This window comes from Sturnira hondurensis, unplaced genomic scaffold (genome assembly GCF_014824575.4).
Source record: "Sturnira hondurensis isolate 20B ecotype Veracruz unplaced genomic scaffold, ASM1482457v3 Scaffold0021143, whole genome shotgun sequence".
NCBI classification, from domain to species: domain Eukaryota; kingdom Metazoa; phylum Chordata; class Mammalia; order Chiroptera; family Phyllostomidae; genus Sturnira; species Sturnira hondurensis.
The window spans coordinates 24,507,612-24,534,614 of record NW_028093774.1 but is presented as its reverse complement, the minus strand read 5'-3'; the positions used below and the strand labels follow the sequence as shown (position 1 = coordinate 24,534,614).

General features: G+C 53.9%; 1 protein-coding gene across 2 annotated transcripts; it reads left to right on the top strand.

Moving 5' to 3' along the window:
- Window positions 1-275: 275 nt before the first annotated feature.
- PLEKHD1 (pleckstrin homology and coiled-coil domain containing D1) lies at window positions 276-26,619 on the top strand. Of its 2 annotated transcripts, none has more exons than XM_037031300.1 (13): window positions 276-495; window positions 8,336-8,429; window positions 8,743-8,832; window positions 9,064-9,140; window positions 9,998-10,089; window positions 11,004-11,056; window positions 19,976-20,070; window positions 21,496-21,589; window positions 23,095-23,273; window positions 23,818-23,950; window positions 24,297-24,441; window positions 24,810-24,959; window positions 25,273-26,619. In XM_037031300.1, the coding sequence occupies exons 1-13, from the start codon at window positions 347-349 to the stop codon at window positions 25,440-25,442; spliced, it is 1,521 nt and encodes a 506-aa protein (XP_036887195.1). In that variant the 5' UTR covers window positions 276-346; the 3' UTR covers window positions 25,443-26,619. The 2 variants fall into 2 exon arrangements, with proteins under 2 accessions (XP_036887195.1, XP_036887194.1); XM_037031299.1 differs by having other exon boundaries at window positions 9,037-9,140.
- Window positions 26,620-27,003: the final 384 nt, after the last annotated feature.

Sequence of the window (27,003 nt, the reverse complement as noted above, 5' to 3'; positions counted from 1 at the left end):
CTGACGCGGGAAGGCGGCGTGGCGCTGGGGATGCTGCTGGAGGAGGTTGAGCCGCCCGCCTTGCCCTTGTTCCCGCTGGGCCGGCCCCAATCCCGAGCCCCAGCCGTAGGCTACGCGCTCCGCGCCCCAGGCCCCTTGGGTGCCGCGCGCGCTTTAATGCAGCAGCTCCTGAGTCGGCCGCTCCGCGTCTCCTCTGGCTGGGACGCGCCCCCGACGGCGCCCGGAGCGGCCTGCGGACACCGTCTCCCGCAGTCGTCCTCAGCGCGTCCGCGCTCGCCCGGAACCTAGCGTCCCTGCAGTCCCCGGGAGTGGGTGGGCCGGGCCGGGCCAGCCCCACTAAGGCGGAATGTTCATGTCCAAGTCCAACTCGGTGTCGCCCTCGCCGTCCTTGGAGCAGGCCGACTCGGACGCGCTGGACATCAGCACCAAAGTGCAGCTCTACGGCGTGCTGTGGAAGCGGCCCTTCGGGCGGCCATCAGCCAAGTGGTCCCGGCGGTGAGTGCGCTTCCCGCGTCCCCTGAGGACTACCTGGGGAGGGAGACCAAGGCCTGTGGACCCCTTCGTATCCCCTTCTCTACCATCCTGCCTCTGCCTCCCTTTGTGACCTTGGCCTCCCCTCATTTCACTCTAAGCTGCCTCCCCTGCAAAGTGTGGATCCCAGTCTGGGCTGAGTTCGTCTCTGCCCCAGAGCTGGTGGAGCAGGGGTGGGACTGTAGGCCTGGGGCAGGGGTCTATTCTCTGTGGAATGGATCTAAGCGCGGGTGGGGAGGATAGGTGTTGGCTGAAGAGATCGTGGCCTTGGTGGGAGCCCAGCTGGGTCAGGTTGGGCCAGACTCGGGCCAGACTCTGCTTGGTAAGGGGAAGCTCCATCTGCAGCCAAGATAGCCTCCTGGGACCCCCCACTGCCAATTCCATTAGGTTCATGTCACCCCTCAGCCAGGCCACGGGGTGGGCAGAGAGGTGTGGCACGGGTGCCCTGCCCCCACCGATGCACACTCTGGGATCTTCTAAAAGACTCAGGCCAGGAGAGGGAAGAGGGGCCAGAAAGGGTCTGTGCCCAGCCCTGGAAGAGCTGATGTTGACAACCCCTCCAACTAGCCCGTGCAGTAATTAAAAACAAACAAACAAAAAACACCATCACCACCAACAAAACATCCTGGGCGGAGAGAAAAGAGATTCCAGTGCTTCAGGCAGAGAAACTGGGAAGGAGTGGAGAGACTAAGCTGAGGTGGAAATGAAGCAGAAACTGAGGAGAGTGGGGCTGGGGATGGATTGGCTCTGCCAAAAGAATTGATCCCTGGGAGGGTGTGGGGAGTGGGGAGGGTCAGAGCAGCCATAGCTTCCTGGTCCCCAACTCAGAGGCAACGCCCTAGGCATCAGTAGCTGCTTTCCACTTACCACTGGGCCTGAAAGGTATTGGAAGAAGGGGAGCCCCAACACTGGTTTCAGGAGCAATGGACTATCTTCTGGACAGTTTCCACCTTGAAGCCAATCTCAGTTCTGAGATTCGCTACTGGAATGGCCTATAGAACCCGACCCTGACCCAGCTTCCTGGAGGTGCGACCCTGCCAGGAAACTGGGAGTGTGTCCAGACGCCCCTTCCCATCCCACACGGTGAGTCTACCTCTCATTAGGGGGCCTCAGATGTCTCCGGGACCACAGATCACAGGGATGTAGTTCGTAGTGGTTGGTTCTAATGGTCTATTTTCATGAATAAGTTAGTATTTCTACAAGATCATGGATCAAACGGAGCTGTGAATGGTGTTTCACACATTACATGGCTGGTGTCACACACTTATTAGTCCTGCCAGGTTTCTCTCTGGGGCTTAATGGGATATAGGCTCCTGGAGTTCCTCCAAAGTTAAGCTTATCTTTGATCCCCTAAACGGAGGCCTGGGGCAGCATGGGGCACATCTTGTGAGGGGCTTCCAGCATTGTGCTGTAGCCCCCGAGGGCTGGGAACAGCCTTGTCTCTATGGGGCGCTCCAGTGCTTGTGCTTTCAAATACCACTAGCAGTGTGCCCCGCCTTTCTCTCTGCTACCTCTGCTGCTCCAGGCAGCCAACGCCCCTCCACTGGGCCTGGCTGCTTGTGCTTGGTATTGCTTCTGGGCCTGGTCATCCAAGACTTCTGCTGCCAGGCATTTTCACCTGATTGCATCCCTGGTAAATGCTAAGAACCTGTGACCAGCACCTCTCCCCCCAGAGTACGTCTCTGACTCCTCTTCATCCACAGTTGTGGGGACCTGACTCCTGCACCCAGAGTTGGGAGGTGTCAGGGACAAAAGCTCCCAGCTAAAGACACGGTAGTGGAGCTAGGGAGGGTGTGGAGAATTGTAGCACTGCCCACACCCCGAGAATTTCCTTCAGTAGCCCCCCAGCCACTCAAAAAAACACCCAGTCTGAGAATTCTAGAGCTTCCACTGTGCGAAGGCTCCCCCTCCTCTGGGCCTCAGGAACAAACTGACATCCTGTCTGCCCACTTGGGCCTGTGTCCATGTCACAGTCGTAGAAATGCACCTTCCCCCCTTACACACACACACACACACACACACACACACACACTCGGTGTATTAGCCTTGGGTCAGCAACAGAGCCAGCCAGTGTCTGGGGGTGGGAGAGGCATGATGCTGAGCGGAGGCCCCTTTCACTTCCCAGCAGAGCCCCTGGGCACCGGTTCCCCATTTGTGGAGTGGAGTCTCCGGACCTCAGCTCATTAGCAGCCACAGGAAGGCTTGGGGAGTGAGCAGCTCAGGCCCCTCCCGCAGAGCCGTGCCATTAGGGCAATCGATGCCCTTGCTGGGCGGCTGTGGGGAGGGGTCCTGGAAAGGCTCCTGTGCTGCATAAATAAGGAATGGGCAGGATGGAACCAGCTGTGACCGGCTGGCTTTCATAAAGCTTCTTCCGCTTAAGGTTCATCTCAGGGCCTCCAAACCCTACCGCCCAAGCAGCCCGTCCCTTCCTGGGCTGCAAGATGCCCTTGAACTAAAGGCTCAGCTTTTTTTTTTCCCTGTGGGGAACAAAAGGAAAAAGGGATAAAAAACTATCACTTCGCAGAGATAAGAGAATCAGGGAGAGGTGTTTGGAGGGTAAAGTCGATGGCTTTTCTCCCCTTAGTCTGTGAGCAGTGGAGACACAGGTGCTGTTGGCAAACACCTGGGCCCCTCAGAGCAGACGCGGGAAGGGGTGGGACGTCTCAGCCTCCGCCAGTGTCAACCCCATGGCGGGGCTGGGCCGGCGCACAGCGGAACTCTTCCCTGGGTTCAGAATGCTGTCTCCAGAATTCCGGTCCCTCTCTCTAAGCTCTTCTGCACAACTTCAAGGCTGGAGCCCCTGATGGGGAGGGCCCAGCCCAGTCCCTCCTGCAGCAGGCGGGGCTACACTCCCTCTTGTGCCTCCTTCCCCTGTGGTGTAAGGGGGTCAGTGAGTCCCTGCCTCGGGGAGCTGATTCACAGAATCCACTAAGTGCCACCGGTAGCCCCAACCCCCACACACCCATTCTATTCCTGGAATGCATCTGTCTGTCTCCCCCTTCTGCTCCCTCACAGATTCCTAAGATACTCCTTCCTATTCATTCTTCAAAACCCTCCTCTCAGAGAACCCCTGTGGCCAGACACCTTAACCATTCATTCCTCCCTGATCTGCACTCTTCCTGTATCTCATACAAACTTACAGTGTCCCCGTGTACCCTGGTGCTTCACAGTGTCCCCGTGTACCCTGGTGCTTCACGGTGTCCCCATGTACCCTGGTGCTTCACGGTGTCCCCATGTACCCTGGTGCTTCACGGTGTCCCGGTGTTCCCTGGTGCTTCATGGGGTCCCTGTGTACCCTGGTGCTTCACGGTGTCCCGGTGTTCCCTGGTGCTTCACGGTGTCCCCATGTACCCTGGTGCTTCACAGTGTCCCCGTGTACCCTGGTGCTTCACGGTGTCCCGGTGTTCCCTGGTGCTTCACGGGGTCCCCGTGTACCCTGGTGCTTCACGGTGTTGTAGTAAACATTTTAATTGTCCCAGCTCCCCTCTTACCAGCTGTGTGATCTGGGGCATATTACTCAAGTTCTCTGTACTCGTTACCTCACCTAGCTCATGTGAGGAATGAATGAGTTAACACACATAATGATGTTTCTAGAATAGAGCCTGGCACAAAGGAAGAGCTCCAGAAACATTAGTTACTTTTTAAACTATTGATTTCTACTTGCTTTCCCTCATTTGACTATAAGCTCCTTCAGGGCAGGGAATCATCAAGCCCCGAGACCCAGCATAGTAACTGCCTGTACCAGGTGGCTCCTTAACACTCTCTGACCTGAGCTGGCCCGTAGCTCGCAGACAGGGCAGTGCCACAGGGTGAGGAGGACCAGGCATTGCAGAGTACCACAGTGGAGAATGTGGCCTTTGTCAGCAATGTTGAGTTCCAGGTTTGCTGCTTATTAGTCGCTTAATCTCTGTGCCTCAGTTTCCTGTCCTGTAGAATAGAAAAACATATCTCCACCTTTAGAGTTATTGTGAGAGATGTACATAAGGTAATGTCACTAAAACAGTAGGCAAAGTGTGTGTCTTGGCCCCTCATAAGTGCTCCTGAATCTAGAGGTGAAAACACTATTATGTATGACTGGAGAGAGGAGGCAGCCAAGATTGTCATGACCCTTACCTTGCACATGCTCCCCAGCCTTTACCTTGCCCAGTGGGGTGGGCAAGGAGGGTCCTGAGGGCTGGGCTGAGGACCAAGCTTTGCAGGGGTGGAGCTGGGCCTGGATGGAAGGAGGGGCTCCAGACGAGAGGGAGGGAAAGTGCCATGTGCTTGGGGGACAGGGAGGCCGCCAGCTGGGCAGCAGCCAGCAGCTCCCACTGGTAGGAGCCATGGGAGCACAAATGAGAAAGGTCAGGGGAGGCTGCAGTGGATACTGAACCCAATAATAATAGTACTAATAAAATCGAGCATTTATTGAATTATTTGTCATGTGTCACACAGTGTTCTAAATCTTTGTGTGAACAAACTTATTTAATCGTCTGGATAACACTAAGAGATATAGGTACTATTATTACCCTCAAGGTAATAAGTACTATTATTGCACTGAGGGGACCCGAGGCTTGGAGGGATCAGGTGACTTGTCCTGGTCACATTGCTGGTGAGTGGCAGAGCTCTGACCCTCAATGACCTCAGTCTTCATACCTACAGCCTCTGGCCCATCTCCTTCCCGCCCAGTTGCCAGCACGAGGGAGGAAGCAGCCCCTTAGGCAGTGTGATGTGGGAAGGAGGAGCTGGGACTGTCTGTGGGTTGCAATCCCAGCTCCACCTCTGCCCTCACTATGTGACCTTGTATGAAGTACTTCACCTCTAAGCCTCAGTTTTCTCATCTGCACAATGGGATCAAAGAGCCCTACCTTGCAAGAGTTACATAGATCAAATATCCTGCTACTTATAGAGCACTTAGCACGGCAGCTTGCCCATGAGACCGCCCAGCCCTTGGGTAGCCAGACAACTCTGCAGGGCCTGTAGAAGGGAGGAGGTAGTCATTTGCTGAATCAACGAATGAATGTTCACAGCAGCCCCAAGAGACAGATACCCGCACCCTCATTTTATAGAGGAAATTGGGAAGGAAGGCTCAGCCAGGCTGGGAGCTTGCCTGAGGCTGCAGCTGGAGGGACAGAGGTCACTGGACTCCACAGCCCCTCTTCTCTCCCTGCCCACCTGCCTAGTGGTCATCTGCCTGCCACACCCTGCCCCCGAGCCCCTGGCACAGTGCTTTGTCCTGGGAGAAGAGTCTCCAGAGGTGTCAGGAAAGCAAGAAGGTAGTTGTCTTGGTCAGCTCAGCCTCCCATAACAAAATACCATAGATGGTAACCATCTGTTAAACCATTCAGTCAAACAACAGAAGTTCATTTGCTCGCTGTTCTGGAGGCTGGAAGTCCCAGGTCAGGGTGCCAGCATGGTCGGGGGCTGGAAAGGATCTGCTTCCTGGCTCGCAGGTGCCTCCCTTCTCACTGTGCCCCTGTGTCCAAGGGAGAGGGAATGCCCCCTTTTCACAGAAGGCCAGGGTGCTGTCAGGTTGCGGCCCCACTGTTGGGCCTCATCTGTCCTTATCATGGTAAGGCCTGGAATAAAGTCATTTTGTTCAACGTCACTTCGTTATAATGTTGATGAGAGGCCATAGGAACTTAACTCATATACATAAATTAGCCTATGGTGAAATTAATTTTGTTATGAGTCAATTTGCTTGAAGTTGCAGAACCTATCGATGGCCGTGAGGGAGGACTTACTGTGCCTCTTAAAGACCCCATCTCTGGAGACAGTCAGGTTGGGAGTCAGGGCTCCACATATGAATTGTGTGCGGGGCGCCTAGTTCAGTCCATAGCGGAACGTGGGAAACCACTCGAGGGGAAGAGCAGGGCCCCAGGGCCGCCGAGCTGCCCGGCTCATGCTTTCCTGTGGGTGGGGGATGCATGGCTCTGGCCGGCCTGGCAGATCGAAAAGCACACTCTCCTCCCATCCTCAGGGTGATTGGCAGAGGTGGGTGTTATTGCCCCTCATTCTGCAGGTGAATGAACTGAAGCTCAGAGTGAGCTCACTTGCCCAAGGCCCCCCAGGTGGGAGATGGCAGGTCTCTGTGATGCAAAGCCTGTGTTCCTAATGACTCTCTGAAGGTCCTTTGAAACAGGCAGGGATGTCTCCCTCAGCTCACAGGTTGGAGTGAATACGGCCTGTCCTCCAGGACCCCGATGTCATCCTCGGGACAGGATGGGCACACGGGGTGTGGCCGTGGCTCTAAGTGCCAGTGCGCAGCCCAGTCAGCAGGTGTAGAAGAAGGAGCTCAGACAGCAGCATGGGCTGGTCTGGCCCTCAGGGGTGAGAAGGGTTCTGCCAGGTGGGGGCGAGAGCAGGGCATTCCAGGGAGTGCCCTGGAGGATCCTGCAGGATGTGGTGAGGTGTGAAGCAGTGCGCTCAGTGTTCACCTGAGCAGAGAGGCCGACGGGCAGAAGTGGGGGGAAAGCTGAGAAGGTGGGCAGGGGTCAGGTGCTGGAGGGCCCAGAATGTCCTCACCGTCCTGCTGAGGGTGGTGTCCATGCGCTCTTTCCCAGCTGTGGGCAGAAAGGCCTGGGGAGAATTGGTTTTAGCAGGATGTCGCCTCTGAGATCCATAGTGCCATTTGGTCTCTGGCTGGGCAGAGAGGGTCAGTGCAAATGGAGAACATGGGTGGGCGTGAGACACACACTAAAAGACAAAGTGTGCGTTGCTTTCCTGGGGGAGGTGAGATGGCAACTGTCAGCAGTCCCAGGGATCCTTCGTGCAGCAGCTGTGGCCTCAAAAAAGTTCAGGGGGCTGGGGGAAATTCGCTGACTTAGTGATGCTGACCAGCAACTTTTCAAGCCCTGCCCCAAGGGGCATGCTGGTCCGTGGTCTGCCAATGGGGTCTCGGGGTGGGGGAACAGTGTTTTGTGGTATCTGATGATGCTCATGGTTGTAAATAATCCCACTGTGACCGATAGCAAGCTACCAACACAATATCACCGGCTCGGAGCAGAGGAAACTCACCCCGATGGCTATTGTGAGCCCATCTGAGCTGGCTCCAGCTCCCTGCAGCTCCCAGTATGCCCAGGCCCCTCACTACAGCAGCGGCAGTAGCAGGGGCCCCAGGAGAAAGGGACACCCAGGCTCAAGGGGATCATCTTATCCTCGTCAGTGCTGACCGTGAATCCTGAGGTGGTCCCCCGGGAGTCCCCAGTGCTCCACGTGTGGGCATTGAGGCTGTTGTCTCCCCAACAGTCAGAAAGCACCAGGGGCCTAGAAGTCCTAAGTTCAACCCTGCATCTCAGAAGGAGGCTGTGGAGCAGGCTGAGGGCAAAGGGAGTGCAGACGCCACACACACGCAGGCTGCAGGCCTGGCCCCACGAGCCTGGTTCCCACGTTTCGTTTGATCGACTGCCTTCCTGATCGCTTGTCAGAAGACTCATCTGGGAATCTTGTGTCTTCTTCCCTCCCGCCCCTTCCGCCCCTCCTGGGGGAGACACTAAGGGACTGGAGACAACGGCTCAAGGGGCTGAGGGTACCCAGGAGGATGTAGCGCAGATGTTCCCCTGTGCCAAGGGTGATGACTCGAGAGGGGTGGAGGAGCCAGCCCTGGGGGCTACTGTGGGCCTCCCACCTCAGCTGCCCACTGGTGTGAGGGCCAGGCTGCCTGGGGCAGTGGGCAGCGGGCCAGCTGAGGCCTTTGCTCAGAGGTGGAATGTGGGTTGGTGAGGATGAGTTGGTGTCCCCACGGGCTCCCCATGTGAGTGGAGGGCCCCCAAGGGACCTGACCCTTCTCTCCTTGTTGTCCCTCTTTGTCCACCTCCTGCTATAGGTTTTTCATCATCAAAGAGAGCTTTCTTCTTTACTACTCTGAAAGTGAAAAAAAGAGCTTTGAAACCAATAAGTACTTCAATATACATCCTAAGGTGAGGGGGCCTCTCCCCAGGGCCACACTGGGGGAGGGTGTTCTGTTAGGGTAGGAGGCTGTCTCTTCTGATCTAAAAGAGTCTGGAGCACAAACCCTTCCTAGGGCACAAAGTCCCCTGCCCTCTCTGGGCTGGGCCCCCAGCCTCCTGTGCCCTTGAGCCACAGGGTCCTGCCTCTCCCTCCTGGGAGACCTCTGGTCCGGCTTTCAGCCTGGAGCCCGCAGCATCTCTGAGCTTTGGCTGAGGGCTCCCACAGACCTTGAGTGACCTGGGCTGGGCAGGGTGAGAGCCTCCTGGTCTGGTTCTTTCTCAGGGCGTCATCCCTCTGGGCGGCTGCCTGGTGGAGGCCAGGGAAGAGCCCAGCATGCCCTATGCCATGAGAATCTCCCACCAGGACTTTCATGTGAGTAAAGCTGTTGTCTCAGCCTGGGCTTGGCAGGGGCAGAGGGCCTTCTCTGGGACCCCCAGGCCCCTGGGGCAACCCCTTCAGTGGTGGGCGTCGGGGGCGGCAGGTGTCAGTGCCATAAGGATGTGAGCGGAGGCGAGCAGAGCTGGGCCTGTGGAGGCCTGGGGTGGCCTCCATGTCCTGTGAATGGCCTTCTCTCAGGTACAACGTGGCCCCTCTTCCTGGCAGGGGAACATCTTGCTGGCGGCGGAGTCCGAGTTTGAGCAGACGCAGTGGCTGGAGATGCTGCAGGAGTCAGGGAAGGTGTAAGTGCTCCCAGCAGGGGTGGGGGCAGCCTGAGGTGGCAGGGAGAGGGGTGCGGGCTGGGCTGACTCTGATCTCCCTGTCTCTCTGCTGGGATCTCGCGGGCACTGAGGGTGCAGGGAGAGGGCAGGGTGGGAGGAGAAAGTCTGGGCCTCTCTGAGAACAGGGAGTTGGTTAGGTTGGGCGAGAGGAGATAGAGGCCAGGCTTAGAGCACCTGGGAGAGGTCTCCTAAGTGAGCTTGACCAGGCACACCGAGCTTTGCTTGCCTCAAGTCACAGGTGGCAGGCACAGGCACCATTTGTCCCCAACCCCCGGAGTGAATTCAGCACCACTGGTAGGACTGGGCTACCTCCCCAGCCCCATCCCATCTCCCCAGGCCCACTAGTTAATCCTGGCACAGGCAGAGCTTTGTAAGTCAGGGCCCCGTCTCAGAAACCTCCAGCCTAACACAATTCATTTGCCCGTAAACCCTTGTCCTGGCACCTGCCTACTCAAGCTGGGTCGTGCTTTTAGTTCAACAAATAACCCTGAGTGCACGCTCCATGCCAGGCCATGTGCCGCATGGGAGGCATTCAGTTCTGTAGAGAGCAACCAGGAAGCAATCTCTTCCTTGCTCCAAAAGTGCTGTTGGCCCAGCCCACAGTGGCCCACTTTGCAGCCTGGGCCAGCCTCCAGGGCTGTAACCGATCCAGGCTGGCGGCATGCCCAGAGACCAGGGTGCCAGGGTGAGTGCGAGCTGGGATTCTGGAGAGAAGGGACAGGCACACACAAAACACTCACATTCTCTTTCTCCTGTACCCTTCTGTTTTCACGATTTTGTATTTCTTCTATCCTGTCCCATCTGCCCTCCCTCCCCAGGACCTGGAAGAACGCCCAGCTGGGAGAAGCCATGATCAAAAGCCTGGAGGCTCAGGGGCTGCAGTTGGCCAAGGAGAAGCAGGAGTATTTAGGTGGGCTGGAGGGGCAGGCTGGGAGCTGAGATTCCCTGATGGTAGCACTTTGGGGCCAGAGGCTTGCTGGAGGACCAAGGTTGGTGTCGTGGGCAGGACTTAGCAGGCTATGGGGAGCAAGCCAGACACCAGCTTGGAGCCTGGAGGGCTTTATAATAAGCATCCTGTTGGGCATCGTGACAGGAGGCAGGAGAGCCTGCTGGTTAGGAGCATGGGCTCTGGACCCAGCTTTGTCACCTATCTGTCAGCTGTGTATGTCTTTAGGTAGCACAGCCTCTCTAAGCTTCAGTTTCTCTGAACTGGTGACAGAAAAAGCCCTGAGCTATTGGAGGTGGTGGGGGGATGGAGTTATGTGACAAAACGCCTGTGAGCCCTTGCATCAAGCACGCAGTAAGGGCTCCGAAAATAGAGTCAACGTTCTGTTGTTTGCCTGACCTCAAGGTTCCAGGCCCTGGTGCCCCTCACTGGCTGGTTAACGTGCTTTTTGGGAAAGAAGCTGGGTCTGGAGTTTGGTCCTTTGCCTGGGGACCTCTTCCCTGCACCTCCTTAGATACCTAAGACCCCGACACAGGCTCCCCTCTGCCTGCTCCAGGCACCGCTCACTGCCCAGGATGGCCCTCCGCCACCAGCCAGACACTCGTGCAGCCCCTGGGGCTGCAGAGACTCACTTGCGCTTCGGAGGATAAGACCATCCCTGACTTGTGCATGCACACAGCAGGGACAGTGACAGGGAAGGAGGGTAGCAGCTCCTATCGCCAGGGGCTGGTCCCACCCTCTGGCTGGCCTGGTGCGGCCGAGCTGACCTCTTCCTTAGGAGAAACTGAGGGTGACAGAGGTGACCGAGGCACCAACCCCTCAGGACCGGATCTGGAGTGAGCTTTTCATGGAGTGTGTGTGTGTGCTCGCTTTGGCAGACAAGCTGATGGAAGAGACCGAAGAGCTCTGCCTACAGAGGGAGCAGAGAGAGGTGGGTGCTCACGGAGGCTGCTCAGAATCGCCACCCTTCCCCACCCCACCCCCACTCCGGGGGCCCTGAACAGCCTAGGTGTAGGGCTCGGTTTCTGGCACGAGGGAAGGATGTAGCGGAGCGGCACACCCAGAGAACCAGCTGGAAAGTCAGGCTGGTGGAGCAGGAGGGCCAGTGAGATGACAGTGCTTGAGATGTGCAGTAGCTTCTTGGCAAGAAGTGTGTTTCCTCTGGCCAGCCCCAGGGAGCAAAGTATAAAGAGTAGCTGGCCACCTTCCAGAGAATGAACCATCCCAGCATTTCATTAACTGTGTTGGTAGGTAATGAGCTGCTTGCTGCGGGCGATACTCACAGGGGGCTGGGATGGCCTGAATGATTTATAGAGGGGTTTCTGGCACCTGAAGGGTGAGGGAGTTGGTTATCTTCCAGGTCCCTTCCTTCTCTAAATGTCGATAGTACAAGTCGCAAGGGGGCTAAGCATTGGCCTGAGGCAGCTTGTGCCTCATATGGTGGTGGGGAGTCACTGAAGTCCACTTTCTTTGGACTGTCCACGAAGTGCTGGGCCTTGCCTGTTCTGAGTCATTACATCCCCCAGAGGGCAGATGAGGGTGGTGGTTTGCAGTATGGCCCTAGAGCCACACTCTGGCCAAGTGACCTCTCTGACCATCAACATTGTCACATGAACAATGGGGATAATAACTGAACCCGTCTAACTAGGAGCATTGTGGGGATTAATGAGATGTTAAACATAAAAGGCTTGGCATGGAACACATGCTTAGTGGATATCTGTTTTTGTTAGTATCCCAGTCATGTTATAATTAATTATGGGCCCATCCTGCACGTGACCTGCCTGAGGCCCAAAGCTGCAGAGTGGCTTGCCCAGTGAGGCCCACGGAGGGAGGCCACTGCCCTTTGCCTGGTTGCTTTTCCCTGTCCTTTCCCAGGCGAGGCACAGGGCTGGGGCGGCAGCCTTGCCTCATGCCTGCCTCTCGATGTGACTCGTGCTCACTGCTCATCCTTACTGGGCTCAGAAATAGGCCCTTGGGTCATGTCCCCGTAGCACCCCAGATGGTCGCAGGGCCTGGAACAGCCCCTGGCCCCGGTTGGGCACTTCATACATGTTTGTGGAATGACTCTATGAATGAACTTTTTTTTAGTTTAAATATCTTTTAATTTTTCAGTTATAGTTGATGGACAGTATTATATTAGTTTCAGGTATACAACCCAGTGACTAGACATTATATAATTTACTAAGTGATCATCCCAAGAAATCTTGTGCCCGTCTGACACCGTCCATACTTACAGTACTACTAACTGAATTCCCTGTGCTGTGCTTTACGTACCTGTGACTGCCTGTAACTACCAATCTTCACTTCTTAATCCCTTCTCCTTTTTCACCCACTCCCCAACACCCTCCCCTGCCAAATCTGGCAGTTATTAAAATGTTCTCTGTATCTATGAGTCTGTTTATGTTCTGCTTGCTCATTTATTTTGTTTTTTAGATTCCACATAAAAGTGAATTCATCTGGCCCTTGTCTTCCTCTGCCTGACTCATTTCACACAGCACAGCCCCTCTAGGTCCACCCATGTTGCAGGTGTCAAGACTTCATTTTTTTTCGTGGCTGAGTCATATTCTGTTGTGTGTATGCACCTCTTCTTTATCCATTCATCTATTCACGGGCAGTTAGGTGGCTTCCATATCTTGGCTACTGTAAAGAATACTACAGCGAACATATGGTTGTCTTTTTAATTTAGTGTTCTGGGTTTCTTTGGATAAATACCCAGAAATGGAATTGGTATGTCCTCCTTTGTCTCTTTGTTTTAAAGTCTATTTTTGTCTGGTATAATTATTGCTACCCTGATTTTTGTTCGTTTGTTTCCATTTGCATGACGTATCTGTTTCTGTCCCTTTACTTTTAGCCTGTGGGTGTCTTTCGCTCTGAAGTGAGTCTTTTGTAGACAGTGGATATAAAGATCTTGTTTTGTTATCCATTCAGCCTCCATATGTCTTTTCACTGGGATATTTCGTCCATTTGCATTTGAAGTAATTGTTGATAGATGTGTATTTGTTCCCATTTTTATTGTTGGTATTTTTAATCTTTTTTCTTCTTGAATAAGACCCTTTAACAATGAATAGACATTTTTAAAAGAGATTTTATTTATTTATTTTTAGAAAGAGGGGAAGGGAGGGAGAAAGAATAGAGAAACATTAACGTGCAAGAGATACATTGATTGGTTACCTCTCGCACCCCCCAGCTGGGGACCTGGCCCACAACCCAGGCATGTGCCCCAACCGGGAATTGAACCAGTGACCTTTCAGTTCGCAGACTAGCACTCAATCCACTGAGCTGCACTGGTCAGGGAGAATGAACTTTTTTTTTTGAGTCAAAGTTTTTATTTTATTTTTTTAATATATTTTATTGATTATGCCATTACAGTTGTTCTAATTCCCTCCCTTCATTCCCCTCCACCCTGCACATCCTCCACCATTCCCCCTTTCGTTCATGTTCATGTGTCATAAGTTCTTTAGATTCTGTATTTCCCATAGTATTCCTGCCCTCCCCCTATTTTCTACCTACCCTCTGTGCTACTTATTCTTTGTACCTTCTCCCCCTCTTCTCCTCCTCCCACTCCCCTGTTGCTAACCTTCCATGTGATCTCCATTTCTGTACTTCTGTTCCTGTTCTAGTTGTTTGCTCAGCTTGTTTTTGTTTTTATTTTAGGTGTGGTTATTAATCATTGTGAGTTTACTGTCATTTTACTATCCATGTTTTTATCTTCTTTTTCTTAGATAAGTCCCTTTAACATTTCATATAATAAGGGCTTGGTGATGATGAGCTCCTTGAACTTGACCTTATCTGAGAAGCACTTTATCTGCCCTTCCATTCTAAATGAAAGCTTTGCTGGATAGAGCAATCTTGGCTGTAGGTCTTTGGATTTCATGACTTGGAATACTTCTTCCCAGCCCCTTCTTGCCTGTAAGGTCTCTTTTGAGAAATCCACTGACAGTCTGATGGAAACTTCTTTGTAGGTGACTATCTCCTTATCTCTTGCTGCTTCTAAGATTCTCTTCTTCATTTTAATCTTGGCTAATGTAATTATGATGTGTCTTGGTGAGTTCGTTCTTGAGTCCAACTTTTTTGGGACTCAGAGCTTCCTGGATTTCCTGGAAGTCTATTTCCTTTGCCAGACTGGGGAAGTTCTCCTTTATTATTTGTTCAAATAAGTTTTCCACTTGTCACTCTTCCTCTTCCCTTCTGGTACCCCTATAATTCGGATGTTGGAATGTTCAAAGATGTCCTTGAGGTTCCTAAGCCTCTCCTCATTTTTTTTTTGAATTCTTGTTTCTTCATTCTTTTCTGTTTGTTTGTTTCTTCCTTCTGGTCCACTACATTGATCTGAGTCCCAGTTTCCTTCCCATCACTATTGGTTCCCTGTGCATTTTGCTTCATTTCACTCAGTGTAGCCTTCATTTTTTCAATCTAATTTGTGACTAAAATCAACCAGTTCAGTGAGCATCCTGATCACCAGTGTTTTGAACTGTGCATCTGATAGGTTGGTTATCTCTTGGTTGCTTAGAAGTATTGGCTCTGGGGCTTTGAGCTGTTCTTCTTCTTGAGCCATAATGTTTTGGTCTGTTTGCACCTGTTAGGTATGAGGTGTGGAGCCTTAGGTGTTCACCAGGGTGGGGCAACCCAGATCGCTGGGTTGTGATGCTGTATGTGGGGGTGGGGTCATAGAGGGGCAATGGCATTCTTTCCGCTCTCTCTTGGATTTCGGTCCCCTCTGTTGCTTCCCACAAGCAAATTGGGCCCTTCTGGTGCCGGCTCCCGGGTGTGTGAGCTTGTGCACCCTCCAGGACCCTGTGGGTCTCTTCAACAAACTCTCTGTGAGCCAGGGAGCCTCTCCCTGCACCTCAACCCCCCAAAGTTTTTCCAGTTGGTGCTTTTAGGCTTTAATTTCCATTGCTGGGGCCCTGGTTTGCGCAGTCTGTCTCACTGCTCACTCCTTTGCCTGGTTTATGTGTGTGTGAATATGTGACCGTGGTCAGCTAGCTGCCTTGTGCCCTCACTGGGTCTGCCCATTGCCACCCTGCGCCTGGGATCTGCCAACCACCACCTGCGTTGGTCTGGCCACTTTTTCCTGCTGCGACCCCTCTTTCCTCGCTGGCCACCGACTCCACCCCTCTTATCGGTCTGTATAAATGGTTCGTTGTTGTCGGACTTTGGTACAGTTCGCTTTTCTGTCTGTTTTGGTTGCATTATTGTCGCTAAATCTTTGTTGTCTTTAAACTTGGTTGTGTGAGGAGGTACAGTGTTTCCACCTACGCCTCCATCTTGGCCGGAAGTTCAGAATGAACATTTTTGATTCTTGTAATTTTACATTACATCTTGACTTTAATCCAGTAGGACCATTCACTCTCATTTCTCTTCTTCCAAATTTTTATCAGATATTCTTGCTCATTTATTCTTCCAGCTGGACTTCAGAATCATTTTTTCAGTTAACAATGTAAAAATCTAAACCCAAACAAACAGAACTCCCAAACCAAACCTGTTAAACATTTGTGTTAGGACTGCGTGGGTCTGAGGACTGGCGTGGTGATGGCAGCATTTGGGCCCCTGTGTCTCAGGTTCTCCTTCTAGGTCCCACGTTAGCGTTTTGAGCAGTTTTCCTACAGTTCTGCACAGTTTGAGAAGTGAGGCTTCCAGTGCATTATCAGTGACTTAAAGACAGGTAACTCAGGAAGCCAGGGGATGGGATGGAGTGACAGACAGCCACTGGCAGGAAGACAGACAGCCTTATCCATCAGAGAGGCTGAATCTGGGGCAGCCATCCGCCGCAGGAAAATTTAGACACTCTATCTAGGTCTTTAGCCAGGAAATGAGGACAGTGGAGACCCACTGCACACAGGCCTCGCTGAAAGCTGTAGCACTCTGAAAGAGGGGTGCCTGTCAGCTTGAACTCCCTCTTTTGGGGGGGTTGGTATAAAATGTGAGTGAGACTCACTAGGGCCCAGCTGGTTGCCGCGGTGAAGGCTGCTCTGGGCTGGCAGGAGGGAGGGGACCGTGCCCAGGCTGCTCCAGATCAGGAATAAAACTCACTGAGTCACTCCGTCCAGGTTTTTCCTTCCTCAACTTAATCATTCGTATAAGGGGTCTGCCTAACCCCTGCACTTTAACCCTCCCCACTTCAGGTCATGGAGATTGTCTGAGTGTGTCTTGTGCAACTTAAAAGGGCATTTGGGACAATGGCCCAGTGATGAGATGGAGATTCTCTGGTCTCCATCCAGAGATTGGAGATTCTGCTGGGCCTAAAGGCAGACTCAGGGTCTGGGGTCAGGAGTCCCAGGTTGGCATCTCAACTCTACCGCTGCCTGTGTGGCCTTGGACAAGTTAGCCTCCCTGACCTTCAGGTTCTCCACCTGTGCTGCTCCGATAAGAGTAATGGCCGTGCCCACCTAGCTCCCGGTTGCTGTGAGGTTTAATGAAATAGAAAAGAGGGGAGCGCTCAGTGGACTGGCAAGTTCCATGCAGACATGTGCTGTGTGATGGTGCAGCCGTGACAGCCCCCGTGGGCAAACAGGGCCAGGACTCTGGGGCATGGGCAGAGAGTATGGGGGCGGCCATCCTGGGCTCATCTGCCCGAGGCCAGAAGACCATGTGCTTTTTCATCCCAGGTCCCCCTGGTGTCCCTAGCTCCCTGTGGCCTCATTTCTCTCCCTCCCTGGAGGAGGGCGGCCTGTCATTATTTTCTTTTCTGGCTAAACTGTGAGGGCACAGCCTTGTGCATGGGCAGCCACATGGGAGATCAGAAATGCCCAGGGCCAGTCAGGCAGGGTTCTTGCCACCCAGGGTGCTCCAGTCAGAACACAGACTCTTGGAGTCAGAAAGTACCTCGCACTTCAAAGTGAGGCTCTTGGCTGACCTTCCCGGTGGATGTTGATCCTGATTCTGTGATGTACAACTCACTCCCTCCGGAGGTTGCCTTTGCATTGTTGCTTCATTATTTGGAAGTTCGTCCTTCCACTGAGCTGGAATTTGCCATCTAGTGTCTCCTTTCCAACCTCATGCTCCTGCAACTTAAGTCAAGCCCAGTAGTCAGGAGAACAACACTGTGTGGGGAGAAAGGCTTTAACTGAAGAGATCTTGGTTGGCCTCAGTCTGTGGCAAGGCCACTGCCAACGCTCCTACCATCCTGGGCTGCAGGAGCAGGAGGTTCTGGCTGCTCCATGCTTATAGGTTGAAGGTTTCACTCTAATCAGCATTCTCAGCTGCACTTGGACATCAGCTTCATTTAAGAGCCATAGAGGGGGAGTGAAAGGTGCAAAAGAAGCGAGCAACCAGGAAGGGGATTGTCTTTCTTTTTCCTCTCTTATACGTAACCTTTCCCTAATGGTAGAAATTGTGATCTTTGTAGAAAACTTGGAAAACAAACTTATCCTTAATTGCATAGTTGACAGCTATTGTCAGCTTCTGTGTTTAATTTCAGTGTTTGTTTTTTTTTTAATTTCAGTGTTTTTAAAAAATGCATTATTCTGCCCTGACTGGTGTGGCTCAGTGGATTGGATGCTGGCCTGTGAACTGAAAGCTCACCGGTTCAATTCCGTCAGGGCACATGCCTGGGTTGCAGGCCAAGCCCCCTGTTGGGGGCGTGCGAGAGGTGACTTGTACATCAGTCCTGGTCTACTGTTCTAAATATTTCTGTAGTGAATCCTGTAGGTGAATTACTGACTCAAAGGGCAAGAAGCTTCAAGACTATTGATACCTGTTGTCAACTTGCTTTTCAGAAAATTTGTACTTAATTTACACTCTTACCAGGAGTGTATGGACATTTCCATGGCATTTTAATCATTTACTTTCTACCACTTTCAATTACAAAAAGACACCCTAGCCCTGGCTGGTGTAGCTCAGTGGATTGAACATGGGCCTATGAACCAGAGTATTGCGGTTCGATTCCCAGTCAGGGCACATGCCTGGGCTGCAGGCCAGTTCCCAGTAGGGGACTCACGAGAGGCAACCATACATTGATATTTCTCTCTCTCTCTCCTTCCCTTCCCCTCTAAAGATAAATAAAATATTTAAAGAACAAACAAACAAACAAAACAAAAAGACACCCAAGTGTCATGGTAAGTACAGAGAAGCATTTGTAAGTCGGAGTTCTGGAGAAAGGGCCTCTTCAGAGGGGAGACCCTGGAGCGGGGGTGGCATCCTCCCTCTGGGTCCTGGGGGATCTGTCCTGAAGCAGCAGAAGCCAGGTGCCTATGAGAGCTAAGCTGCCTGTGTGATTTTTCGAGTCCAAGCTCAGGGATGCTTGTAGCCTGTAACTTCCCCAGCCCCCTGAACAGCCCTGCCAAGCAGGCAAAGGCCATCAGAGAGAGGAAATAAGTCATTTTTTTGAATTGAAGTCCACAGGGAAGTTGTCATCACTAGCAACACCAAGTGTCAGCTATGGAGAACGTATAATCAAGGTTTTCAAACTTTTTGAAACTCAACTTTTCTATCAATTAAAAGGGGGAGGGTAGACAAGAATAACATTTTAATTAAGTGTCTATTCTGTCCATATATGGCTGTGTCTACTGCAGTAATGCATAACTCCAACATGTTAGTAGCTGTGAACAGCAAACGGCCCTTTCTCACGTGGCGACATGGGTCAGCTGGGGGCTCAGCTCCACATCACCTCTCAGGGATTCGGGCCAGTGAAGCCTCCGTCACGTGCAGCACCTGCCATGGCAGGGGCAAGGGGGCAGAGTGTGTCACGCCCTGCCTCTTGGAGGCATCTGCCTGGAAGTGACACACTTCTGCTCACATTCCATTGGTCTTAGCCTGTCCCATGGGCCTGCCCAGCTTCGGCACATGCACTGTGGCCCTGCATTGTGCCCGGAGGGGCATCAGAATGCCAGTGAGTGGCCCTCATGGCAGCCACTAGTGAGCCAATGATCCAAATGGAAAGGAAGAGTGACTTTAGAACAGAACAGGAGTGACTTTGGGGGGTAAGAAGTTTGGGAAAGGAGGGCATGGGGTTTGGAATGGATCTCGTCGCTTTTTTTACATTTTATCTTCTGGAAGCCAATGGCAGCTCCTCCCTCCAGACGGCCCCACCTCTTGGTGGGGTTTCCATGAACCTTGAGGGCGCAGCCCCAGGGTGAAAAGTGAGCGTATAATCTGGAACTAGGAGAAGAGAAAGAAAGTGCGTCTAGAAGTAGTACCCTTCCACAGTGTGAGATGTGGAGGAGCAAAGCAGTCACCACAAAAATGCTGCCAGCTGAGCTTCCCTTGACGCTTACCCCCAACACAGCCTGCCCTGTTGAAACCCAGGACAGCAGGACCCCTGGAGGATGCAGGCCAGGGGACCCACACATCTGCCTGCAGTCCTGGCGGGTGGCCTGGCCGCCTGGGCCAGCCCGCTCCAGCCTGCTCTGCACTTTCTGGCTGTCCCATTGCCTGGGGGCTCAGTACAGGGGAAGCTGCTGCGCCTTGCTCTCATTGCTTCGCAGATGCCTTGAGAAAAAAGAATTCTTATGCTCTGACTTTGGGGTTGAAAATGGCTTTTTTTTTTTTCCACTTCCTGTAAATGTTGCTCCAGGGATCTTTAATGGAAATACACTTACCACCTTATCCTCCAGGGCTTGAGGGTCAGCCAGCATGCCTTAGAATGTGAGTGGCGTCCAGAATAATGTATCTCAGGAAGTGATGTTGGGATCGTTCCTAAGCCCTGCCTTCAGCTCGCTAAGGGTGTTTTCACCACAGATTTCGGTTTGGTGGACACTGTGACCCCCCCACTGAGGGGGCCAGGTCTCCGCAGGACTCAGTTTCAAGTTTGGTCCTGCGTGGGCCCCAGACCATGCTGAATCCCTGAGGGCCCCTGGGTTACACTGGAGGTTCCCTTTGTGCCTGTGACTCTCCTTTCTATTCTCTTCAGGAGCTTGAGCGCCTTAACCAGGTGCTGGAGGCTGAGAAGCAGCAGTTCGAGGAGGTGGTGCAGGAGCTGAGAGTGGAGCAGGAGCAGATCAAGAGGTGGTGGTGGTGCCCTGGAGGGGAGGGGAGGGCACAGCTGGGCAAGGGCACCTACAAACCACACTCCTGGTCAGCTGTGGGGAGGCCCCCCGCCCAGGGGACCGTCACTACCTGATGACTTGGTTTGGTCTCTCTTCCCAATGCTTTGGACCCCACTGGGGCATGGGCAGGTGCAGACAGGCATGCCCTAAGCGACGTGCCCTCCTGCCTTTGCCCAATCCCACTCACCCAGGGCAGACAGGACCAAGCTGGCCTGGAGGCACCATTAGCCAGGATCCCTAACACCGCCTGTCTTTCTTGCACAATCCCTTCACATTCTGGCTAGTGACATCCCTTGGGATCTTTAGTCCTGTGTGTGGCTTGCAAACCAGTGGCACATTATAATTAAACAGAATTAGAATCTCCTACAAGTAGACCCCAGAAGTCTGTATTTTTAAAAAGCTCCCTCAGTCGTGCCGATGCAGCTTATCCAGGAATTTGGAGGCTCTCGCTCTGGGTGCTGCTGATGGTGGTGTGGTTATCGATGGTCAGCATCGTTGTCACCATCATCATCACTATTGATCATCACTGATAGCCCAGAAAGATTTTTCTGCAACAGCCTCATAAAGGAAGTCATTAGACATATAACTGGGGGAGGGAGAAGCTCAGGAAATCTTACTAAGTAAGATAGTAAGATTTGGGTAAGATTTGGGCAAATCGCCCAAGCACCCATTCACATCCAGGATTATGCCAGACCCTGAATAGAAGACTTGTCCTTGTCCTGAGGATTTGGCTGGGAAAACCAGACTCACGCCCAGGAAACCTCAACATGATACCATGTGACTGAGTGCTAGGAGGCATGGGGCAAACTCCCTGTGCTATAGGAATTAAATATATGCACAATCCATACGGGCTTGAACAGAGACTAGACTGAGCTGGGCCTTGGAAATGGATTTGGAAAATTGGGCCAGAGAAGGGAAAGGCATTCCAAGCAGGAGGAGCGGAAAGCAGGTATAGATGTGTGAGGTGGCCCAGGCTTGTTAAGAAAGCAGCAAGGAAAAGAGAAAAAACAAACAAAACAGCAAGGAGTTTGTCATCCAGAGAAAGGTCTCAGCTGTGTCCCATCTCAGAGTGAGTGGGTTCTAGCAGGGACTGTCCAGGGAAGATGGGGTGAGATCAAGACCCTTGAGGTCCCCTAGCACTTCTCTGCCTGTGGAGTGGCCCTAGGTTTCTCCGCACTGACAAGTGCATGAGTACCTGCAGCAAGTGACTTCAGCCCCACTCAGCTGGGACCTCCTTTAGCCCTGGGCCCCTGCCCAAGCATGCAGAGGGGCTGGCCTTCCAAGGACCCCAGCGAGCCTTATTGGGAGGTGAAACAAGCTATCCTGGTACAAAGGGAACTGGGAAGGGGGGGCACTGCCTCATTCATACCCTCTGTGCCCGCAGGGAGCTAGAACTGACTGCAAGATGCCTCAAGGGGGTGGAGCAAGAGAAGAAGGAGCTGAGGCACCTCACAGAGTCCTTGCAGCAGACACTGGAGGTGAGGGGCCATCAGTGGGGCTGGCTGACCAGGAGGCGGGCTGGTTGGCTCGGCCACATACTGTTTTTTTCAGTATCCAACAGTATTTCTCCAGTTACTGAGCCATCTGCAAAGCTAAACAGGGCACAAAACGATGCTGATCTAAGGGTCTCCTCTCTGTGGACCATTGGGAACTCCAGCCGACTTAGGAGGCCCATAGCAGGACCCAGAAGGGCAAATTCAAGTTTGCCCTTGCTATAACCGTGGCCTCAGGAAATCCACCTTCTTTAGTGCTTATATTTTTACACCAGATGGAGGATTGATTAGGATGGGCAGCAGGGCCTCTCACCACTTCCTTCTTGTGGCTCTTTCACTTAGCTACTCCAGGGCGAAATTGAGCACAAAGGGAAATCAACTCTCAGGTCACCTCCATTTGATACCACAGAAACTGGGAAGGGGATAACAAGGCATGATGTGTCAAGGACAAAGTGCCAGCTCTGCAGCATGGCACGCAAGGGCAAACTCTGGCGCCAGCCTCTCCTCCCCTGTTGCCCTCTGCTGCCCTTCCACACCCTGAACAAAGACTCCCCACCCCCTCCTCCAAACCACTGAGCTCACGTGCCCTGAGGAAGCCAAGCTCTCTCATCCTCCACACCTTTGCGTGTACTGTCCCTTCTACTCAGAATGTCTTTCACCTCTTTTCTGCCTGGAGAACTCCGTCATCCTTCTGAGGCTTAGCTTAGACGTTACTGTGGTCAAGCTTCCCTGACTTTTCACAGCAGAAATTTGCTCTGCACCCTGGGCTCCCCCGGCACTTTGTACATCTGTTATCACACTTAACACGCCACTAGGTTGTGTTTTCCAAACTGCAAACTTCACTAGTCTGAGTCTTAAGGTCTTTCCAAGCCCAGCACTTAAAGTGAGCTTGGCATGTCCTGGAGAGCGTAGTGTTTACTGCGTTCGTGAACTGCCTGGCAGAATGCAAGGGATTCTGTTCTCGCTTGACTGACGGGCTTTGTTTGTGGTGCCTTTACTTGTTTATCTTTTTCCAGTTCACATCGTGGGAGGGGTTTCCATGGATATTTCAGCCCCAGAATTCCTGGGTAGTGCAAGATCCCAGTCTGATAAATGGGGACGACGCAAACCGTCTCCAGTCTGGTCCTGTTGGGGTTTATCACATGACCCCAACACACTTGCCCCTGGAGGGACGAGAACCCCAGAAGGTCATGGTGCCCTTGTGTCTTGGGCCCTGGCTGTAGTACGTGCCGCCTCCCTGGGAAGCCTGGCTGGGCTCCTCTTTTACTCCCTTGGTGGAGGGGTAACCTTGCCTTGTTGTGAGCAAGATCTTGGTCGGCCTTTGAACTCAAGGGAAGATCGAAGCTCCTGCAGGTGGGCCTCCCAGAGGGCATCCCAGTGTAGGGCCTCGCTCCCTGGAGTTGGGAGGCAGCTGAGGGCAGCCACGGTGCAGAGCTTAAATTAGGTTCTTTCTCTCCCTTCTCTCTCTCTCCTCCCTCCCTCCATGCCAGGAGCTCTCCATAGAGAAGAAGAAGACCCTGGAAATGCTGGAGGAGAATGAGAACCACCTGCAGACGCTGGCCAGTCGGAGCGAGCAGCCCTCTCCCGATGAGGGTCTCCATAGCAACCTAAGGCAGATCGAGGAGAAGATGCAGCAGCTCTTGGAGGAAAAGCTCCTGGCAGAGAAGCGGTGAGGAGCCCAGGGCCCTCGAGTTCATGGTTGACTTTGGCGAGCAGTATTTGTCCTTGAACTGGACACCTGGACTTTAGGGTTCTAGTTGCCATTGCCCAGATAGGTCACTCACTTTCTTTTGCCTGGGACTTAGTTTTCCCATCAGGCAAATGGGAACAGAACCTTCACTACCCAGAACCAACTGCATTGTTGTCTTGTGATGATGTGAGCCATCCTGACAGTCACTAGGTCCGTATAACTCTGCTTTGTGGCCTGATGGGAAGGCCCTCTTAGCCCCTTTTTAGAGATGAGGAAACTGAGCCATGGAGGGGTTGTAGGACTTTCCTAAGGTCACAGAACCAATAAGGCCTGGACTCAGAACTCAGGTCTTCTGACTCTAAGACTATACTCCTCTCCTCACCTGGGTGACAGGACTCTGAACGTTCAGGGGCTCCTGAAGCCTGGGTCTCAGGGCCTCTCCAGCCAGGCCTGCCTATGAAGGACAGCCCTGCTCCTGGAAACCCTGGGTGAGCCGTGACAGAGGGCCTCTTCCTCCGGGCAGGATGAAGGAGAACGAGGAGCGCTCACGGGCTCTGGAGGAGGAGCGTGAGTTCTATTCCAGCCAGTCCCAGGCACTGCAGAACTCGCTGCAGGAGCTGACGGCGCAGAAGCAGCAGGCCGAGCAGGAGCTCAAGGTGCCTTTTCTCACCTGGAGACTTCCCTCACAGCCCTGCACGACACCTGGCAGCTACCTGAATGCTTCTGCCAACCTGAGCAGCCAGGGGCAGGCTGTCCTGAGGGGAAGCAGAGAGTCTGCTGCTTCTGCGGGGCAATGCTTCTGTGGGGCATCATTGCCTCATGTACGGCCGAGTCCAGGCCATCTGGTCAAGGGTTTAAGACACAAGGCCAGAGGTGGTAGCTACCATCCACGTGCAAAGACGAGAAAGCCCACTTCAACTGGGGGTGATCAGGGAACGCTTCCAGGGCAGGTGGCAACTACTGCCCAGGACCCCACATCTCCCTCCTTCCCTCTCCCTTCAGGCTGAGGTGAAGGTCCGTATGGACCTGGAGAGACGTCTGCGGGAGGCTGAGGCAGCCCTGAGAAGCCTGGAACAAGGGCTCAACTCCAAGGTGCGGAACAAGGAGAAGGAGGAGAGGATGCGGGCTGACGTGAGCCATCTGAAGAGTAAGCCCTGCCCTCTGGTGCCTGCCCCTCAGCCCTGGAGCTCGGCCACAGCCAAGTCCAGCCCCATGGAATCTGGAACAGAGCCCAGAGCCCCACACAGGGCCTGCTGTGCATTAGATGTTCTCTATATTGATGGAGTTTCTCCAGAATCCTGCCTGCAGGCATCTCCGCAGCGCACCTTCCTTTTGGCTGTTGGACCTCCTGTAGGGGCGGGAGGGGAAAGCCTGCAGTTCTGCTCCTCCCAGCAGGTGGCGCTGGTTTCCCAAGAGATGGGGTCAGGGAGTTTCTCACTCGCCTGGCACCTGGAGCCTGGGAGGGGTTGGGTGGAACCGGGTGGAAGTGGAGGATGCAATGGAACTTCCATGCAGGGTTCTTCGAGGAGTGCATCCGGAACGCGGAGCTGGAAGCCAAGATGCCAGTCATCATGAAGAACTCCGTGTACATCCACAAGGCAGCCACTCGCCGCATCAAGAGCTGCCGTTTCCACCGGCGCCGGTCCAGCACCACCTGGAATGACAGTGAGTGTGGCGTCTGTGTGCCCTGATGGGATGGGGATAGTCACAGGCCTCAGTGACAAGGCAGGAAGAGGGCAGAGTGCAGATGGCAGAATGGGAAGGGCTGGCCCAGCTCTGAGGCCAGTGTGGCCTTGAACCTGCTCCACTAGCCTTGGGTTTTTCCCAGGATTGGGGGAGCCCATGCATGGGAAGAGGCTGAGTTTTCCCAGCACCACCACGTGGGGCAGTGAGTGAGGAAGGTGGGCTGGGGCTGGGGACAGGGCCAAGCCTTGGAGGAAGGGCTGTTCACAAGCTGGTGGGGCCATCATCTCCCCAGTGAAGCCGTCCCAGTCCTTCATGACCTCCCAACTGGAAGCCAACAACATAGAGGAGCTGAAGGAGGTGGCTAAGCGGCTGAGCCGGGACCAGCGCTTCCGGGAATCCATCTACCACATCATGGTGACTCAGCCCGGACCACCCTCGGCGCTCCCCAAGGGTGGGAAGTGAAGGGCGTTCCTCCCTGCCTCCTAGGTCTTTCCTGGGTGGGGGCTGGGATGGGGCAGCAGTGGGGGGCTGAATCCGCCAGGCTTCTCTCAGCTCTCCTCTGGGCCAGGGCTGCACCTGGGCAGCCTCACCCTCAAAGGACAGGGATGCTGCCTCCCTCACCACCCCCCACCCCAGACTCTACCCTTGGGTCCATGCCAGGCCCATGCAGGGCCCAGCCAGGTGCTGCCTGGTTGTGGTTGTCACGATGAGGCCAGGAAGAGGCCTGGTTGCATGTGGAGACTTTTTTGGGGGGGGTTGGGAGTGTGGTGGGCAGGGCCCACAGCTCTCTCTGTCATGCCTGCTCTACCTCTCTGTGACTCTGCCACCCTGCCCATCCTGGTGTGTGCAGGCCTCCTCTCCACCCCTTGACACTCGCCTCCCCTGAGGGGCTTTCCAGTGCTCTCTGCTTCAGCGACCTATAGACATGCCTTGGTTGAAGGCCCTTACTTTGGCCACATCTGGGTGTGTGGCCTACCGCACCGCCACAGTATCGTAGCGCCTTTCCTGAGGTTGGGGTTTGGCTGTGGGTCACCTGCTTGTTCCCCTCTGCAGGGGAGCTTATCCACCTACAGCCTCAGCAGCCTATGAGGGTGATGTAATGCCCTCCCCTCCCCCCCATCCCACCTGCACAGGTGCGTAGGGCCCTGGCCCCTGGCTGGGAGCTGGGCGGCAGCGACACTGAGAGCTCCCCCAGAGGATTCATCTAGTCAGGCAGCAGATAAAGGTGGCCCTGGCTCCTGCAGTATCTTCTCTTGGTTGGACAGGGAAGCGGCTCCCTCTGGCTACAGTGGTCCTGTTGGCCCATGGTGTCCCAGATGACTCCCTCCCAGCTGCCCCTGCTTTGGTCGCCTTGCTCCCTCCTCTCCCTGCAGAGGCTCTACCCGGTGAAGCAGTGTGACCGTGAACCCTGGAAGATGGGGGCCTGGGCCTGTGAAATGGCCAGTAGCCATTGCTGGGCCCCATGGCAACAGGGGTGAAGCTGAAACACCTACCTGCAGCTTTTGTGGAAAACCGCCACCCTCCACGAGGCTGAGGGCTGTGGGGTGTGTCCCTCACTCAGCCCTTCTCCTTCTAGGCCCACCTCCAAGGCCTCCCTTTCTGTGGGTCTGTCCAGAAAGGGACTCTCTCTGGGATCAGGGTGCTCTGGGACACCGGNAGAGGCTCTACCCGGTGAAGCAGTGTGACCGTGAACCCTGGAAGATGGGGGCCTGGGCCTGTGAAATGGCCAGTAGCCATTGCTGGGCCCCATGGCAACAGGGGTGAAGCTGAAACACCTACCGGCGGCTTTTGTGGAAAACCGCCACCCTCCACGAGGCTGAGGGCTGTGGGTGTGTCCCTCACTCAGCCCCTCTCCTTCTAGGCCCACCTCCAAGGCCTCCCTTTCTGTGGGTCTGTCCAGAAAGGGACTCTCTCTGGGATCAGGGTGCTCTGGGACACCGGTGGCATCAAAGGTGCTGCATCTGCTGCTTGGAAAACTGAGTGAGTTGCTCAGTCTGAGAGATGGACAGATGTCAGCACGATC

What these genes read in the sequence shown, in the direction of transcription:
- PLEKHD1 (XM_037031299.1), top strand. Translation starts at nt 347, where the DNA reads ATGTTCATGTCCAAGTCCAACTCGGTGTCGCCCTCGCCGTCCTTGGAG. An exon ending in TCAGCCAAGTGGTCCCGGCG is followed by an intron (nt 496 to 8,335) that starts GTGAGTGCGCTT and finishes CTCCTGCTATAG; the next exon opens with GTTTTTCATCATCAAAGAGA. An exon ending in AGGCCGAGCAGGAGCTCAAG is followed by an intron (nt 23,951 to 24,296) that starts GTGCCTTTTCTC and finishes CTCTCCCTTCAG; the next exon opens with GCTGAGGTGAAGGTCCGTAT.